General features: G+C 46.0%; 1 protein-coding gene and 1 pseudogene across 5 annotated transcripts in view; both read right to left on the reverse strand.

Moving 5' to 3' along the window:
* The window catches only part of DUS2 (dihydrouridine synthase 2), a 49807-nt gene that overhangs the window by 14852 nt on the left and 14913 nt on the right, over positions 1 to 20042 (reverse strand). For all 5 annotated transcript variants that reach the window (XM_061594206.1, XM_061594202.1, XM_061594201.1 and 2 more), the window contains 7 exons: positions 19255 to 19302; positions 18650 to 18715; positions 10094 to 10164; positions 9837 to 9923; positions 5292 to 5460; positions 3458 to 3579; positions 271 to 414 (listed from right to left, as the gene is read on the reverse strand). In XM_061594206.1, the coding sequence (XP_061450190.1) occupies positions 271 to 414; positions 3458 to 3579; positions 5292 to 5460; positions 9837 to 9923; positions 10094 to 10164; positions 18650 to 18715; positions 19255 to 19302 (707 nt within the window). The remainder of the gene's footprint in view (positions 1 to 270; positions 415 to 3457; positions 3580 to 5291; positions 5461 to 9836; positions 9924 to 10093; positions 10165 to 18649; positions 18716 to 19254; positions 19303 to 20042) is intronic.
* Positions 2986 to 3104, reverse strand: LOC133369490 (5S ribosomal RNA; annotated as a pseudogene).

A 20042-nucleotide genomic window follows, 5' to 3' on the forward strand; every position in this document is an offset into this window, starting at 1 on the left:
TCCCTTTTTTGCATTTGTAAATAACAGGTATATACTATACAAAAGTGTATTGTATACAACGCTATGCTGGAATGGACGTGTTCTGTAATTGCAAAACCCTTCACTGCTAGCTGGCCGCAACTTCATGAGAAGAAGTGAAGGGGTCAGCACATGGCGAAATCTATTTGCAGCCCTGGGATCATGACACTGGCAACAGAGTGGCCCCCTGAGAACAGAAGATATCGGCTAGCCCTGTACTAAAAGAGAGGAAACCAATGATTTTTTTCTTACTTATCAAATCGGACTGCCATTTTTATGACATCTGCATCTTCAGTTTGGTCCTCTTCATCTCGGCCCTTGGCTTCTAATGACACGTTTTTGGCCTCCAGAAGAGTGGATGTTTCTTGGTAGAAACGGCTCATCTCAAAGGCTTCGCTAATGAAAAACAAAGCCACAGAACATTCAAAATAACACTATAAATATCCCCTCTAATTGGAGAACGGCTTTAAAGAATGTAGCATGTGTCAGTGCAAGCATCACTCACAGGGATGGTTTCGTTATTTTCACCACTTCATAACTTCTGAAATGTCCAGGGCAGTCTATAGCACAGAATGTGTTGCATAGCTGCCTATAAAAAGTATGTGGCTGGGAGGAGGCAGTTGTATCTGTTTCTTTGGCATGACAGCATTACACTGAACAGATGGAAAGCTGCTATGGGGAGGGGATTTCCAAATGTGGGCTTGTGGTTTTACTTTGGTCCTAAATTATCATGGTGGAGCTACACTTTTGGCTGCAGACCCAGGGTCTCTGCTGAACAGCTGCGAAGCAGCAGTGTGACGGGGCAAATTACTGCAGGGAAGAGGAAGATGCTCAACTGCTGCTGTGTCCTGCAACCTTCACCCCTCACTCCCTGCCGCAGCAAACATGTGCCTGGATGCCCAGTTAAAGGAGAAGTGGCTGGGGAGATGGTATTGTAGGAGAAAACCCGTAGACAAAATTAAGCACTCACTCCCACCCACCTCTTCTTCCCCCACACTCTGCCACTATGCAGCTGTTCAGTGAGCTCCCGGACCTGGATCTGCCGTCACTGAATATGTAGTTCTGGTCTCAAAGATTTGTCTGTGATTGTAACTCTGTACAGGGTGCAATGCATCAGCTGACCACCTGGTAGCAGTCTCAAACTACTTTTAAATATTGCCAGAGGGGTAGCTCTGTCACTCCGGCAGCAAAAATAATCCAAGAGTCTTGTGGCACCTTAAAGACTAACAACTTCATTTCAGCAGAAGCTTTTGTGGACTCAAGCCTGATGAAGAGAGCAAGTATGATAAATGGTTAGAGTGTCAAACCAGGACCTGGGAGATCTGGGTTCAAATCCCTACTTAGCCATGAAAATTGCTGGGTGACCTTGGGTCAGTCCCTCGCTCAGCCTAACCTACCTCAAAGCGTTGTTGTGAGGATTAAATGGGGAAGGGGAGAACCATGTTTGCCATCTTGAGCTCCTTAGAGGAAAGATGGGATAAAATGTAACAGAGGACCCCAATTGTTTAAACTACCTTTAGAATCCAAAGTGCCAAAGATGCTTCTTGCAAATAACAGATTGAGCATTTTCCCATCAACTGGTGCTAAAACACTTGCTGAGGAGGCATGTCTAGTTCATTTACTATGCCCATAGACTAAGGCTGCAATCCATGTCTACTCAGAAGTAAACTCCATTGGGTTTAATGGGACTTACTCCCACGTAAGTGTATACTGGATTGCAGCTTAATCCTGCAGCTATCATAAATGTTACATCAGCCTTTCCTAAAATGATGATGATGATGATGTATTGCCTGCCCTTCAACAATTGGTCCCAGGACAGGTTACAAAATTTAAAATACAATATTAAAAAGAATTAAAACACATTTCAGTCACAAGAATAGAGTGGGTTCTGATAGACTACAATTCTATCATCCTTACCCATTGGCTATACTGGCTGGGGCTGATTGGAGTTGTAATCCAAAGCATCTGGAGGGGGCCAACTTGGGGAAGACCGTCTTTTGAGAAGTGTAACATTATGAGAGCTGTAACAAGACATATGCCTAAAACCAGAACCTTAGAAGAAGTTGCACATATGCAAACTGGATGCTTTCCAGTCACAAACTAAGGAACGATTCCCATAAAGTGGGAGACCTCCTTGAGTGGCTCCAAGTGCAACAAAGGAATTGTGGTCAAAAAGGGAAAATCCAGGAAGACCCAGTATGTCTGTGCACAAACCAAATTGCTAGCGCGCCTCCAAGAACATCTTTGCAAACCATCCTAGGGCTACAATCTTTTGATTTTGAATGGCAAGGCCAGAGTTGTTCCCCAGACAACTGGTGGGGCCAAAGAACCAGCCAGGATTCAAGACTTTTAAAGGATGTGCCATTCTGCACCAACTTCCAAGTTTTTATCCAAAGCTAGCAAACACCCTGGGTTGGATCCAGGCTAAGTTAGTTGAATTTGGGTCCCATGGAACTCAACAGGAAAAGTTAGTCATGGCCAAGTGAGGTCCTGATCATTTTCAGGGGGAACCAAGTTCAGCTGACTTGAGGCTGCAATCCTACACCTGCTTACCCAGATATAAGCCTTACTGAAATCAATGGGACCTCTGAATAGACATGTATAGGACTGGCTGTTGGCCTGGACCAAGTGGATCAATGTTTCAGGACCCAAAGTACAGCTTTCTGATAGGGAGTACAGGCAAGCCAAGAAGATGGTACTGACCAGAAATTCATTCTGGTGTTTGCACATCAGGGCTGGGGACCCACCTCAGGCCACTCAGACGTTGTTGGGCTCCCATCAGCCCCAGCTACAATGGCCAACGATTGGGATGATGGGAGTTGCAGTCCAGCAACATCAGCGTGGTTGTTCCTATATGCCTTCAAGTCGATTACGACTTATGGCGACCCTATGAAACTTTTTTTGATATATTCATTGGGTTTTCATGGTAAGAGGTATTCAGAGGTGGTTTACTATTGCCTTCCTCTAAGCCTATGGCACCCAGTATTCCCAGGTGGTCTCCCATCCAAGTACTAACCAGGCCTGACCCTGCTTAGCTTCCGAGATCAGACGAGATCAGGCGTGTTCAGGGTAGTATGGCTGAAACATCAGGGTAGGCCACCATTTTTCCCATCCCTGTTTCACACTTTGATTTTCATATCACTGATGGAGTATCACTCTGTTCATTTTAAAGGTCACTTTAATATTTCATTATGATGAAAAGAATATTGCAAATTGCATCAGATGACGAACCACTTTCCTTCCAGGGATGAGAGTTCTACCTATTGTTTTGCGGAACTGCAATTTCTCTTACACATAAAAAATACATTCCTTTCCTTCAGGGTCCTCATAAGGCACTTTCCATTGAAGTTCTCAAACAATTACAAACACACTTTAAACGTCTTTACATTTTAAAGCTCTTTCTCCTTCCTGGCCAAGAGTTATTTGGGAAGGCTCCTACCAGATCTCCTGCATGGACTGGGCAGCGTGCAGCTTCTTCCCTTGGGCGTTCTCCAACTGTTCCCTTAACATCTGGCACAAACAGTACTTGGTGTTGGTGTAGTGGTTATCGTATCTCACTGCCTGATGAGATTGAGACAAGAAAGAAACTTTTGTGGGAGATGTATGGTACCAGGAGAGAGACCAGAGTCGGTCGTCAGCAATCAAAGCCTTTCAAGATTTTGCTTCTAGCCCAGGGGTGGGGAACCTACAGCCTGGGAGCCTCATTCAGCCCATTGATTAATTCCATCCAGTCTCTGGTAAATCTAGTATATCTAAATACAGTCCTAAGAGAGTAGACTGTGCAAGGATACCTCTGGAAGAGCAAGATCGAGCTGTCTGAACGCCGACCCAATCTGTGCTTTCTCCACACTTTGATCTCTCTCAAAAACATCCCTAAATTTAGGGGCTTTTGATTTGCGTGTGGGCTGCCAATGGATGTTTTTCTGTGGATCAATAGGTAGTTTTTTTTTAAAGAAAGGTTCCCCAACCTTGTTCTAGTCCATAACATTCAATCTTGTTTCTTTATATTCATTTCATTCTTCATTTAAGTTAGATTGTCTGTTGAAATCTTATTATTCAATAATTCTTTATGAAACCTGACAGCACCATGGGTGGATGGTTTTTGGACCTGGCAATTGGTAGGCAGGCTGCTCTGGATGGGGTTGCACTTCCCCTGAAAGAGGGGGTGGGTGCATAATCTTGAGATACTCTTTGATTCAACTTTTGATACTAGAAGCCCAGGTGTTTTCAGTGGCACTGAGCTCATTTTTCTAATTCTGGCTAGTACCAACTATTGCCATTCCTGGATAAAGAGAGCTTAGCTAAAGTGACGCATGCTCTCGTAACCTCCTGTTTGTATTATTGTAACACACTCTACGTGGGGCTACCCTTAAGGACTGTTGGGTAATCAGTACAGAATTTACAGCAAGAATTATGACTGAGGGAGCCACTAGGGAACATGTCATACCAATCCTAAATGATCGTCATTGGTTGCCTATTTGTTTCCAGGCTCAGTGTAAGGTGCTAAAGTTGACATATAATGCCCTAAATGACTTGGGACCCAGCTTTTGAAGCAATGCTTCTTCCTGTATCAGCCTGCTCAGGTCCTTATATTTAGGGGACAAACCTCTTCTCATTGTTCCACCATTAGGGGAAGTTCATCAGATGATGACATGAGATGGAGCCTTCTCAGTGGTGGCACCCTGATTGTGGGATGCTTTCCCCCCTAAAAGAACAACTGGTGCTGGCATTGCTGACATATTTGGTGCCAGGTTAAAACCTGTCAGCCCAGGAATTTATGGATGCTCGTCCATGGCTGCAGCTGGTGAAGGAATTTTTATTCTGTATTTAGGTCATATTATCTGCCTGGATGGTTGCTCTACTTGTTGCTTTAAATTGTTTTAAATGATAATTCAACTCACTGTCAGATCATGTGATGAATGGTGGGTTAAAAAGGCCAAATAAATAAATAAATAAGCCATGCATTTCTGAACCCAGTAGGAGGGATAAGGGACCTTCCAATCCCAAGAACTCTCAATTTTGTTTTAAGAAAAGTCAACCCTCTCAGTTGCAGATCATTTTAAAATATTGGCAAGTGTGACTACTGAAGAAATTCTCACTTTTCTTACACTGGCAGGGGAAAAACACAATACTTATGTAGGAGAGCCAAAGTCAGCTTCGATTAAATACGGAATAATGGGGCAATCAAAATAACATCTTGCACTGAGATTACGTCATTGCAATCACAGCCATTGTGCAGATTTTTAAGAACACAGAAGACCCCCAGTCCATACATATTTGATATATTCCTGCATGACATCCTTCAAGGGCCATGGACCTTCCTTCCTGAAGATAGAGGGGTTCCACATGGCAGCACGAGCGACCATGACGGAGGATCCTGCTGTTGCGTGCTGGAAGGCCTTTATGTCAGAATATTCTTTAATGAAGTCATGTGAGCCTCCACTGAAAGAAGAATAGCATTGCTTCCATCAGCATAAACAAACTCACTATTAGGACCTGCGTTCAAAACACAATGAAGATTGGATGCATGCTAAGAGCATAAGAAAGGCCTGCTGGATCAGGCCAGTGGCCCCAGGGCTGTGGAGTTGGAGTCGTGGAGTCGGAAGCAATTTTGGGTGGAGTCGGAGTCGGTAGAAATGTACCAACTCCGACTCCGGCTTCAAAATAAATTTTGACCGACAAATTTTTTAAAATATAAATTCAAAATGTCCAAGAAGCTTCCCGTGAAGTCAGCTGCAGTTGAGCATTTCACCATAACTCAAGATGGAAAACATTTTGTGTGTCAGTGTATGACACAGGACCCAGATGAAGAGAAATGCTGTGATGCCAAGATCAGCGCATATTCGGGCAGTGATAAAAATGCTCCTATGAGAGCTTCCAATTTAAAAAGACATTTATAGCCCTTTCCAGGGCTGTGGAGTTGGAAGCAATTTGGGGTGGAGTTGGAGTCGGAGAGTAGAAAAATAGAGGAGTCAGAGTCAAAGGTTTGGCGTACCGACTCCACAGCCCTGAGTGGCCCATCAGTGGCCAACCAGATACCTGTGGGAAGCCAAGCAAGCAGGACCTGAGCTCAACAGCACTCTCCCCTCCTGCTGTTTCCAGCAACTGGTATTCAGTGGCACACTGCTACTGACAGTGGAGGTCGGACAGAGCCATCAAGGTTAGCAAGCTGCATGTTCTGAGAATTAAAAGCTACACGAGCGGATGCTGAACGGTGTTCCTTGGTTTCAGAGTACGGGACACATTCAGACAACACACACCTAGTGGTTCTATAGTTCATTTCAAGTAATACTGAACTGAAAGACTTCCATCCCCTCTGAAAGTTGGAGAAGGATTTCTGTGACTTTCAGGGAGGCATAAGATGCAGCCATCTGAAAGGTTTTTTTTTTTACAATTTTTATTTACATTTCCCACGAAGCAGCGAGGGTTTCTTCTTCTTCCGTTTGAAAACAAAGCCAAACCATTAGTATAAGCGGTGGGCTTGACACACAGCATGGCATTCAGGCTGCCATTCATATGCAAATACAGGGCTGACTGCCCAATGGGAACTAGGCTTTCAAGTGGAAGGAAAAAACACAGGAACGTAGGAAGCTGCCTTATACTGAGTCAGCACTGTCCACACTGACAATAAGAAACTCTCCAGGATTTTGGACTGGGTTCTCTCACGGCCCTGGCTGGAAATGTCATTGGGATTGAACCTGGGACCTTCTGCATGTAAAGCAGATGCTCTGTCGCTGAGCTATGGACCTTCCCCATCCTCACCATCTCATGGAAACATAAAACTGCAAATCTCCCGAGCCTTCCTCCTCCAATACCTATCTTTGCCCTTTGAACTTCAGGAGGGCTTTCACCACCTCCACCCCAAAACCACCAAAACTCCAAAGGGCTGAAGCTTTGTTTCAATGTTAATTTCAAGTGCTCAAAGAACAATCTCTCTGTCATCTTTACAACTGTCCTTTTAAGTGTGCAGGTATTATCTCCACCTAGCTGATGTTCCACTGTTCCCTACTGAATCTGCAATGAAGGGGAGCTTTGAACCAGGAGCATCTGGGCTCACAGCTCAATCTGTCAGACACTATTTCTGTTCAGGTCAAGCGTAAAACTGTTTTCTATCAGCAGCAAGGTCCCAAAGCCTTGAAAGGAGGGAAGTAATGAGTCAATTGCCTTGATAAATATCAGGGCAGCCTGAAAAGTAGTGTTTCTGCCTCGAAAAGAAGCACAGCCCCACATCAGCTAGCAGATCCTCAGAAAAAGTTCGATGAGCCTCGGACAAAGGAGGTCATACAGAGCTGGTCCCATAGTGCATTCCTAAGTCCACTTATTAGGGAATAAATCCCACTGAAGGCTGTGGAACCGACTTCTGAGTAAACATGCTTGGGACTGTGCTGCAAGTCATGTTGTAAGGCGCTATTCTTCAGAATTGGAGAGGCATAACGGAATTTAAATAAAGATTTCAGTTCCCACGGTATGCTTGGGAGTTTCAATTATGCTGCTGTTTGCTTTTGTTTTGATATTTTATCTTTTAAAATATTTTATCTTTCTACTGTGCTTTTATTGCTGCTTGGAAGTAGTTTTTATTCAGCAAGTAGCTTTGTCTACAGTCAAAAGGAGAATGGCTTTTAAAAAATTACATGGATTACAGAGTTGTTGGAAGCAAACCTCTTCCTCACTGGGCAGGCACTAAGTCAAACACTCAGCTCCTTCCTCAGCCCTGTCCCACGTTCCCTCCCTATCATTGTGAAGTCCTGTTAAAAGGGAATCTGGGTCAGTTATAACTAGTGCAATCGATGCTCTTGCCAGGTACCTTATCATTTCAACAATGCAAAAACTGTATTAGGGCAATGATTTATTAGGTCAGCCAACTTATCACAAAACAGCATGCAAGTTTTCAAGTTCTCCAGAACTCCTCATCAGGCTAGACCAGGAATCGCCAACCTTTTGTGGGCCCATGAGCATATTTGCAAACTGGATAAACTTTCACGGGCACCACACAAACACACTCCAAAACCAAGAGCACACCTCAACCTATTTTATTGGCTACAACAGAATGCTTCATTCAAGAAGATAATGACGGTTGACTCGCCATCTCTGAAAATAGAAAAATCAGCTGCTGTAGTTCCTATTTATTCCTGTTTTCCACCTCTTAAGGAACCGGCGTGTTTTGCTTAAGGAAGGATAACAGCTGGTCTTTCTTTTTCCAGAAATGGGAGTCAGCCTTTGTTGTGCTTCTTGTTCCAACCGGATACCTCAACAGGCCAAAGGGCCTTATTCGAATCTCTGCTCCCTCCTCCTAAATTCTGTCTAAAGACTCTCATCTGGTGCAGACTCATGGCATTGCCATAAGTCAAGATTTTCTCTCCACCCTTGGCTTCGTTTACCCTCGAGCCCAGGATCGGAGAACCTTTTCCAATCCAAGGGATGCTTTCCCTTCTGGGGGCCACATGCCAGCATTGGATTGGGCCAGAGACTAAAGCGGGCACAGCAACAACGCTAAATTTTACCTCTGTACCATAGGCTATTTCTACACATGCCCCTCTCTAGCCAGACAACCAAAAGGGAGAGTGCAAAGCAAGTCCCGTGGGAGGTGTGACCTGGGGAGAGTCATACCCCTCAACAGCCTTGCTTGGCAACCTTTGTGAGCGTTTTGCCTGGCTAGAATGTCTACTTGAACTCTAATGATGCTGCTTGCTTGCCTGGATGGAAGACAGAAAGGGATGTTTGAGTGCAGTAACATTTGTTGAAAGGAAGGAAGGAAGGAAGGAAGGAAGGAAAGAAGGAAGGAAGGAAAGAAGGAAGGAAGGAAAGAAGGAAGGAAGGAAGGAAGGAAGGAAGGAAGGAAGGAAGGAAGGAAGGAAGGAAGGAAGGAAGGAAGGAAGGAAGGAAGGAAGGAAGGAAGGAAGGAAGGAAGGAAGGAAGGAAGGAAGGAAGGAAGGAAGGAAGGAAGGAAGTTTTGAGGCTCAGAACCTTGTAAAGCAAGGTACGCTCTCTGATCTGAAAACCTGCTCCAAAAATTATTCTGGTGACTCGTTTAGGAGGAAATTCCAATGTTCAGTGGCAATTTTTGTTCCTGGCTTGCATATTACAGAGCTGGGCCCTGATGATTGCTATAATGCTGCTCAAAATCTGGAGTGCATAATGGTGTACAACATTGCAGCATCTCCATGTGCAATATCATGCTGGCCCGAGCACAATATTCGCCTCCATCTGGTCCATACTCTCACTTGCTCAGCTAAGAGAAAAGAGGCTTTACTGGGGCTGGAGGTTGCATTAGAAGTCCTTCAAGGTCACTTCCAGCTCTATCACTTTATATGAATGTTATCAATTGCCAGTCAGGTTCTTCAGCTGATGGATAGCTTCAGCTGCATGGACTCCATGTGCCCATTCCAGTGAACAGATAAATATGGGACTTGGGTCCACCATTCTGCCACGGACAGCCATCCATCTCCAAAGTAATGATGAAGCTGGAACTAGCCACAGGATAGTTATCAGTCTTTTTTTAGACAAAAAGCAAGAAGAGAGGTTCACTAAGGGAGCAATCCAAACCCACGATCTGCTGGGATGTAAATAATGTGAAGCCCTTAGTAGCTGTAATTTCCTGGCATTTTGGAGCATGAGACAAGGAAAGACTTTAACACAACATGTTAAACTGAAAGAGTTTTTATTAATTGAATTTAGGACTAAGTAGACACTGCCCTGGTGCTAGTGCAGTGCCATTTTTTCCTGCATAAAACTTTCTCTAGTTTTGTTTTTCTGAATATACTGCCCATTAGTAGATATGGATGCCTTAGGATAAAAAGAATCTGTCTAGTCCCACTTACTTGGCTATTACCGGTATAGAGACTGCTTCAGAGATGGCTTTGATCACATCACATTGGACAGGATGCTGAGGCCTCTCTTCTTTCTTCCTTTGCAAGGGAGGGAATGAGAGGAAACAAACAGATCAAAGATTACTGGCACAACGCATTCCTCTTAGCAGATGCAATTCCAGCTAGCCAAGCACTCGTGGTGCCAAAGTACAGTCAAGGAGAGCTAACCAGAATTTCTTTTCCTGTAGAGAGATGGATGATTACCTTACCTTCCATGAACTGCAATTGCAGCAACTCCAGTCCGTTCTATCTTCTTCACTAAACGTATTGTTTCTTCTTTCTGAAAAAGGAGAAAGAGGCACAAATAGCCATCCAAGTTTGCAACTTCCAGCCAACACAGGTAATACTTATAAATACCTACAAAGACCTGCTTCTATGCCCAATAAGGGGTGGGGACTGGGGAGGCCTTGCCTGGCATCCACAAGTTGGATGTCATATTTGAATAGGAGCCTACACATGCAGACTCAATGAATGAAATCATTACACCCCAACTTTGTGGGATGCAGGCTGGGTCTACATGCAGTAGGCTGTACATACCTAACATCAGGCAGGGCCAGGCCAATCCCAATCCCCCCTCCCTAGGCAAGTTTTACATCAGCTGGAGCCATGTCTACCTTAGGCCTTGTTACTCCTATACATGTTTACTCAGAAGTAAGTCTCACAGTGTTCAACGGGTCTTACTCCTGAGTAAATGTGCAGATCTCGCATACAGGAATACCCCGCATTAACGTACGCAATGGGTCCAGAGCGAGTACGTAAACCGAAAATGTACTTAAAGTGAAGCACTGCCTTTTTTCACTTATCGATGCATATACTGCACTGCAATCGTCATATACGGGCATCACTGATGTACATAATGCATTTATAACTAAAATAAACACAGTAGGCCTTATTTTAAGAAAATGTTTGTCGTTGGAAACTGATCAGGCGGTGGCATCATGCCATTAAGTGTCCGTTCTTGCGAAGCGAGCGTACGTAAACAGGGAACGGTGCTACTGTAAATGTGTCTGTACTCGCGAGTGTCCGTAAAGTGAAGGTCCGTATAGCAGGGTATTCCTGTATAAGGAGAGCTCCTGAAATGCTTACAGATTCCTGTGTTCCAGCAACCACACTTTGCGCAGAACATAGTTTAAATATGCATTTCACTTCACAGGGCACATTCATTCTCATTCACTCGGTCAGATGCGTAGTTACATAAAAAAGAAAAAAAGCAACAGGGTTTTCCAAGAGGGTCAGCTCTATATCTAAGGAAACTCCTCTGTGGCCTTGTAATTGCCAGGAGCTACCAAGGTTGACTGATGTGTGAAACAGCTATTCTGAGCCACCCTTATGGGGCTAGAACAAAGAGGAGCCTCTCTTAGTCATTGTTAAGAGCTTGGAAGCAGGCTGCAGCACCATGAGCTTCTTCACCAAAGTGAATTAATTCTCTCTTTAATGCTTCACCACAATTAAGAAATGAACACCAGCAGTGATGTTAACAATCCTTAAGGCTATTTATTGAGAGGAAATAAACACATGCACAGAGTTCCATAGAGACAGGGCTGGAAACCAAGGTCCAAACAGGCACTGTCGGAAGGCAGAGCTGGGGTCCCAATCCTGGGGAGCTGGATCCCGGAGAGTTGGGAGAAGAGTATTCGGATGGATGGCAGAGGGAAGGGGGAGGAACTTCCCCCCTTTGGAGTGAAGACGAAACAGAGGAACTGCCAGTGATAAGGTCGCTTAGCGACGGGGAGCCTGAGCCCTCCCTGGACATTCTCACGCCTCCCCCTCTTTCAGGCTCAGAGCAAGAGGGGAAAGAGGGAGGGCTGCTCACAGCCGAAAAGCGGGGAGGCAGTTTACCATCACCCCCTCCCCTATCCCCCATCCTGGAATCGGAAACTTCAGAAGAGGAGGGGGTGATGCTTCCCCCCTCACCGCGCACACGCAGACAGCTGAAAAGACAGGAGAGAAGGGGGGGAAGGCGGGCAGTACCTGAGGGGCAGTTAAGGAGGAGCGAAAGATTGCGCGCCCGTTTGGCCCCTTCTTAAAGAACAGGCGGGAAGAAGTCCCTTGCTCTGTCAACTTTCTCCCAATACCGCAGGACCTGTATCCCTGTATTGCTTCATGAGAAAACGCAGTCTTTGTTTGGACATTACCCTAATAAAACATGAATTAACTACAGCCGTTGGTCTGGTTCCTGAGTCACATCCTGGGCCTGACAGCTTGACAGAGCCACCTAAATCACCCTCAACGCTCTCTTCACTTGACTGGGACAAGATGTCAAAGGGAGCAGCGGGGGGGACGAACCCCACTTCTGAGACGGAAGAAGTGGAACTCTTGAGGACTAAGGTAGCTGATTTGCAGACGGATGTTCAAGCCCTGCTAGCAGCAGTCAAGGCGCTGAAGACGGATAATCAAACCTTGAAGGCCACGATAGACCAGATGCGAACAGCCCCTCCAGCTGCCGTAGTAAAGGTTCCCATTGGATTGCCCCCAAAATACGCGGGACAAAGTGATCAGTTGGCAACCTTCGTGGCTCAATGTGAGTTATATCTGGATGTCAGGCACACGGAATTTCCAGACGATGGGGCTAAAGTAGCTTTCGTGATTAGCCTCCTGGAGGGAGAAGCTGCAAAATGGGTGACTCCGTATCTCGTGAGAAAGGATACTGTCTTAGGAAGGTACAGAGGATTTATACAGGAGATGACCGAGATGTTTCAAGACCCGCAAAGGGCTGAAACAGTAGCGCGGCAACTAGGCGCTCTGAAGCAAGCTAAAGGGACTGTTTCCGAGTACACTAACGCTTTTAAAATTCTGTCCCAGGAAACTGGTTACAATGACGCCGCCCTGATGTTTATGTACCGGAGTGGATTAAATGCTGAAATCCTGGATGAGTTGGCCAGGACCTCCCCCCCCGCTGACCTACCAGGGCTCATCCGGCTATGCCTACAGATAGATCACCGGATGGAAGGAAGGCGCCTGGAAAGGAAGCAGGAGGTCCCGAGATACTCAGCCTCGGCATTCTGCAACAAGACCCTTCCCACTGCAGGGATGGCAGGTAATGCAACTGAGGGACAGGGAGGGGCTAGGCCAAGACTGTCGGAAGAAGAAAAGGAAAGACGCCGGGAACGTTTATGCTTTTATTGTTCAAAGCCGGGCCATGTGGCCAGAGACTGTGGACTGAAAGGGGGGAAAGCCGAGCCGTCGGGAAACTAGAACACCCAGTCCACGTGCAGGCCGGTGGACTGGGGGCAGCGCTGTATAAAGGCCCCCCAACGATCCAACCTCCCTCAAAGGGGGTGTTGGTCTTGCCTATTCGGATTACAACTTCCAGAGGAGTGGTGTTTAATTCCACTGCCTTAATTGACAGTGGAGCCTCCACAAATTTTATTGATGCAAAGTTAGTCAAGCGTCATGGAATTTCCCGGTGGAAACTGGACGCTCCCCTAGCTGTGGAGACTATCGATGGGAGACCCCTGAAGTCAGGAGGGGTGACACAAGCCACGGAGGAAGTGAAACTTCAAATCCCTGGGCACGAAGAGTTCATTTCGCTATACGTGTCAGATCTCTCGAACTTTGAGGTGATTCTGGGAATGCCCTGGCTAGCAAAGCATGAACCCAAAATAAGTTGGAAGGAGGCAGTGGTGTGGTTCACCTCACAGTATTGCCAGGAGAACTGTCAACCTGAAGGAATCAAGAACACCTTAGCGGGGGCAGTGCAAGAGATCGAGCAAGTGACCCTGCCGCCAAAGTATGAAGAATTCAAAGATGTGTTTGATGAAAAAGAGGCAGAGACTTTACCCCCCCACCGCCCTTACGACTGTGCGATTGACCTAGTGCCAGGAGCCAGCATCCCATCAGGGAGAATCTACTCTCTCACAGAGAATGAGAGGGAGGCCCTGAAGGAATTCCTGGATAAAAACCTGAGGCAAGGATTCATACGCCCCTCACAATCCCCTGTTGGAGCGCCACTATTGTTTGTGAAAAAGAAGGGGGGGGAACTCAGACCCTGTAACGACTATCGCGCATTGAACCAGATCACCATCCCCAACAGCTACCCACTGCCCCTGATCTCAGAGTTGCTGGACCGACTGCGCTCTGCAAAAATCTTCACGAAGTTGGATTTGAGAGGAGCGTACAATCTGATCAGAATGAAGGAGGGAGATGAATGGAAAACAGGATTCTTGACCGCTTACGGACAGTATGAATACCTGGTCATGCCGTTTGGGCTTTGTGGAAGTCCAGGAATTTTTCAAAAATTCATGAACGACGTGTTTAGAGACTTGTTGGACACGTATGTAATCTGTTACTTAGATGATATCCTGGTGTTCTCAAAGAACCAGGAAGACCACGACCAGCATGTGAAGACGATGTTGAAGAGACTGAGAGAAAATCACCTGTATGCTAAATTAGAGAAATGTGGATTTGACCTCAAGTCTCTAGACTTCCTTGGATATCGAATCTCAGCGGAAGGCGTGGAGATGGACCCAGGGAAAGTAAGCTGCATATTGGACTGGGGCCAACCTGTCACCAAAAAGGATGTACAACGGTTTTTGGGGTTTGCCAATTATTACAGAAAGTTCATTCCAGGGTTTTCCAAATTAACAGCTCCTCTGACTGACTGTTTAAAGGGGAAGAAGAAGTTTCAATGGACAGAGAACGCCACCGAGGCCTTTGAGGAGCTGAAGAGAAGGTTTGCTACTGAGCCCATTCTGCGCTTTGCTGATCCGAACCGCCCTTTCGTAGTGGAAGCACATGCTTCAGATTTTGCCATCGGGGGGGTCCTGCTACAATTAGACCAAGAAGGGAAGGAGCTGCACCTCTGTGCGTACTTCTCTCGGAAGTTAAAGCCTGCAGAGAAGAACTACACAGTTTGGGAGAAGGAGCTGCTGGCCATCAAGGACTCTTTTGAAAACTGGAGACAATACCTAGAGGGGACCTCTCATCGAATTGAAGTGCGCTCCGACCACAAGAATCTTGAAAGCCTCCAAACAGCCAGAAAGCTGAACCAGAGACAGATAAGATGGTCCCAGTTCTTCACTAGGTTTAACTTCCAGATTACTTACCATGCCCAAGCCAAAAACCAGAGAGCGGATGCCTTATCCAGACAGCCACAATACAAATAAAGTGAATCCGAGGACCAGCCTCAGTACGTAATCCCGCCAGAGAAATTAACGTTGGGAGTATGCCAGCCTTCATTGGAAGAGGAACTCAAAAAGGCACAACAAGAAGATGCAGACATGCTAAAATATCAGCAGGAGACGGGACAAGGTCAAGACTCAGAAGTGACCTTTCATTGGAGAAATGGACTGTTATGGTTCAAAACCGCCAGATATGTGCCAGAATGGGAATTAAGGCTCAGAATCCTACGCCAGTGTCATGATTCCATCACAGCGGGACACTTTGGGATTTACAAGACCATTCAGAACGTGGCCAAGGACTTCTGGTGGCCTAAAATGCATCGGGATATTGAGAGTTATGTAAAGTCCTGCTCTGTCTGTCTGTGGACAAAAACACAAACAGGGACACCAGCAGGACTGTTACAACCATTGCCTGTCCCACACGAACCCTGGAAGGACCTCTCCATGGATTTTATAACTGATCTACCCAAGTCCCAAGGAATGACAGCCATCTTAGTAGTGGTGGATCTACTTACCAAAATGGCACACTTTCTTCCTTGTGCAGGGGCCTTAGAGGCTAAAGAAACGGCCAAGTTATTCATAAAAGAAGTCTACCGGCTGCATGGATTGCCAAACAGCGTAGTCTCAGACCGAGGAACTCAGTTCACAGCCAAATTTTGGAGACCAATGTGGAAACAGTTGCAGACGGAATTAAAACTCTCCTCCGCCCATCACCCCCAGACAGATGGGCAGACGGAACGCTTGAACGCCGTTTTGGAAAGATATTTACGAAGTTATGTGTCCTATCAACAGACTGACTGGGTATCATATTTGCATTTTGCAGAGTTCGCCTACAACAATTCTCTGCACTCCAGCACTCAACAAACCCCGTTCTTCGCTAATTATGGATTCCATCCTAAAGTCTTTCCAAGCAGCTCAGAAGGAATGCTGGTACCGGCAGCTGAAAACTTCCTTAAGGAATTGCAAGCGGCGCAACAGACACTGAAACAGCAGTTAAACGAAGCCAAAACGGAGTACAAGCGAGTTGCTGACCTGCACAGGAAGGAGCCCCCCCCCCTTCAACCGGGAGACCAGGTATGGCTGTCCACCCGCTTCCTCCAGATGCCGGGCAAATGTAGAAAATTACAAGACAAGAGGGTGGGTCCTTTTGAAATAGAAACTCAAATCAATCCCGTGGCGTACCGACTGAAGCTGCCTGACACGTTTAAAATACATCCTGTGTTCCATCGATCCCTCTTAACGAAAGCCGCCCCTCCCAGTGAGTTACGGCCGGAGGAACCTCCCGGAGCTCCACTCCTGGTAAATGAGCAGCTTGAGTTTGAAGTTGAGGAGATCTTAGATTCCAGGATCAGACGCCACAAGCTGCAGTACTTGATTCACTGGAAAGGCTATGGGGTGGCTGACAGATCATGGGAAGATGCAGCTGATGTGCATGCTCCAGAATTGGTAAAACTTTTCCATCAACGTTTTCCCCACCGTCCCAAGCCAGACAAGGGGAGGGGGGCACAGCCTGGGAGGGGGGATGGTGTCGGAAGGCAGAGCTGGGGTCCCAATCCCGGGGAGCTGGATCCCGGAGAGTTGGGAGAAGAGTATTCGGATGGATGGCAGAGGGAAGGGGGAGGAACTTCCCCCCTTTGGAGTGAAGACGAAACAGAGGAACTGCCAGTGATAAGGTCGCTTAGCGACGGGGAGCCTGAGCCCTCCCTGGACATTCTCACGCCTCCCCCTCTTTCAGGCTCAGAGCAAGAGGGGAAAGAGGGAGGGCTGCTCACAGCCGAAAAGCGGGGAGGCAGTTTACCATCAGCCCCTCCCCTATCCCCCATCCTGGAATCGGAAACTTCAGAAGAGGAGGGGGTGATGCTTCCCCCCTCACCGCGCACACGCAGACAGCTGAAAAGACAGGAGAGTACCTGAGGGGCAGTTAAGGAGGAGCGAAAGATTGCGCGCCCGTTTGGCCCCTTCTTAAAGAACAGGCGGGAAGAAGTCCCTTGCTCTGTCAACTTTCTCCCAATGCCGCAGGACCTGTATCCCTGTATTGCTTCATGAGAAAACGCAGTCTTTGTTTGGACATTACCCTAATAAAACACGAATTAACTACAGCCGTTGGTCTGGTTCCTGAGTCACATCCTGGGCCTGACAGGCACATACAGAGCCCAGGTTGGCTCAAGTGAGGAGAGGCGGTCCTTGAGGTAAAGGCAGAGATGAGGAATTCACTCAAGAAAGAGACGTCACTGGTGGAGGAGGGGCAGTGCATAATTTTGGCTTTTCTGCACCATCTACTTTGGGATGTTCCGTTCCCTGGCTAGCGGAGGTGGGCCCAGCACAGTAGGTGGCTGGAGAGAGCATGCTCCAGCAACCACATTGGTTGGGATCAAGAGCTGGCCCAGCGAGTCAGAATGAGTACCATCCTTTTTCTGGAAGACTTTTAATCCAGCCTTTGGACTGAGACCAGTTTAAACAAAATTCCTTAATGCATGTTAGGGTTCTGATCTGTCTGGTTTTAAGGCTACTAAACACTACCAGCTTTTTTTGCTACAGTTCGTTTTTCCTTCTGCCTAGTTTGGCTCCCCAGCTTAGGGGGCAAAGATCACCAACTTGCTCACAAGCAAAACTTGTGATTTTGACATGCTGGTAGAGATCTCACTAACAGGAAGAGCGAAAACTGCCCATTTCAGAAGCATGGAATCTGAAGTAAAACACCAATATTTCTTGCTTTTATTTGCACATTTTCTTGTGAATTCTATTTTCAAATGGCCACAACCTTCAGGCTTGGAAACATTCCAGTGCTTTGCTAAACAATGAAAGCTAAGCAGTCTGTACAGCAGCAGCATAAATGGTCAGAGCAAACTTTGAAACAGAGAATGTGGCAGCATCTCAAGAAAGAGCAAGAAAATATCTTTTCTTAAATAGCAAAGTGAAAATTGCTTCATTTAACCCCTATGGGGTTCTAATATCACTCACATGTACTAAATATTCACAAAAAATTGTATATTACAAAGAGCATTAAACACAGATCAGTAAGAATACCCACAAGTAATAAGGAAGCTTGAGATTTGCTTAACACATCTTCATCTTGAATCTGTTAACACTAAAAACTTCCCAAAAGACCAAAATGATATTTTGGCTCACTGCTTAGAGTACTTGTCTAGTCCAAGAATAGGGATTCTCTGGCCCTCCAGATGTTGTTCAGCTCCCACCAGCTCCAGTAAGCATGGCCAATGGCCAGAGATAACGCGAGTTGTAGTCCAACATCAACTGGTGGGCCACAGATTCCCCATTTCTGGCCTAGACATATCGCACAAGGATGCAACATTTGATTTTCCTGTTCACGGAAGAGAAAGGGAAATGTATGTTCCTGTTCCAAAAGCCAGCCAAATCTTGAAAATAATTGCTCTGGCAAATGGTTTACCCATGTGAAATAGTGCAATGTTGGAAGAAGCACCACACATGAAATTTCCTTTCATCTTAAACATTTAAATGCTAATGGTATTTATTTTTTTAAACTTCATTGATTTGTCATAGACTGCCAAGGCACCAGTGCACTTTTATTCATTTCTGTACCAATAACTTACTGTACTTTCTGGTCAAAACACTGTGCATGTTTCCCTAACATCAGATATTTCAAACACCACAATATGTTCTTACTGATGGCAGGATTCGGATTTTGCAAGTCACTGGCTTACAGATGCCTTTAACGAGAGTAGTCAGAATCTAAAGAAAGGGAGACAAAAAGCAAAAGGAAAGCAGTTTTGCAGTCTTGACATACTGGCCAGCTCTGCTATGAGCCCCACACTTGTTAGGAAGAGCTCTGCTCACTCCCCATTTCAGGCCCTTTCTCAATAAGAAGAGCAAAGGAGCTAAAGCCCTTCAAAGGCGAACAAGGTCTTAAGCCTTATGAACGATTCATTATCTGCTCAGACTGCTGGCTAACTCATAGCTAGAAGTCTTTAGAAATCAAGGATTCTAAGCACAGTCTGGTTCTTTGGTCTTACACTGGACTAGAAATACAGACTGACTGAGCTCCAAAAACTCTAAAATTATAGCTACAGAGAGTCCACAGTATGACAAGCCATCTTTTGTATTAAGACACTAATGCACTTTTGATACAACCCCATCAGGCACCCGTATGATCTGCTTGCCTCACCAACTCCTCCAAGTCCTGGAACACTCAGCAGCTCACTGATTATTGTTAAGTAAAAACATAAAATCAAAAGCAAGGCAAAATAAAAACAAACACAGAGATGGCTTACCATTTCTATTTTGTCAGGATCAGACAGGAGTGCTGCTCCCATCCCTCCCTGGGAAAAGGAACACACAGAAAGCATTCAATATCTTTTGCATCAAGGAAGCTCCTATCAAAAAGAGCATCAAGCAACATAGCAACACCCACCCCTGAACATTTCAAATCACGCCAAACCATACAGGAAAAGCACCATACTTGATGTAATACTAACGATAGGCAAGAAGTCCGATTCAAAGAGATGGACACATTGGCCGACCCTGGAAATTTTTAGTTCAGGATGGGGAACCTGCTGAACTCCATCAGCCCTCACCAGCAGGGATGATGGGAGTTGTAGTCCAGCATCATATGAAGGACCACAAGTTCTCTACTCTAATTCAAAAGGATCTCAGATAGTGGGGCTGGAAAAGACCCCTGCCCAAGACCCAGGAAGGTGGCTGCCAGGTGGAGTAGGCAACACTGAGCTACATGGACCAACAGTCCGACTCAGTGCAAGGTGGGGGAGCAGATGTCGTTGGACTACAACTCCCACCACCCCTGGCCATTGGCCGTGCTGGCTGGGGCTGATGGGAGTTGGAGTCCAGCATCATCTGGAAGGCCTGAGGTCACCCACTCCTGGTGTATGACAACTCAGATGGCTTCTTCACACAAGGGCTCCGAGTCTGCTTAATAGAAAAATTCTTGTTACAATATATTATTTGCTGATTATTTTATGTATTTCTTATTAAATTTATATCCCACCCTTCCTCCTAAAGGGAGCCAAGGGCAGCAAATAACAACTGATAAAACACTAACAAC

This window comes from Rhineura floridana, chromosome 13 (assembly GCF_030035675.1).
Source record: "Rhineura floridana isolate rRhiFlo1 chromosome 13, rRhiFlo1.hap2, whole genome shotgun sequence".
Classification (NCBI taxonomy): Eukaryota; Metazoa; Chordata; class Lepidosauria; order Squamata; family Rhineuridae; genus Rhineura; species Rhineura floridana.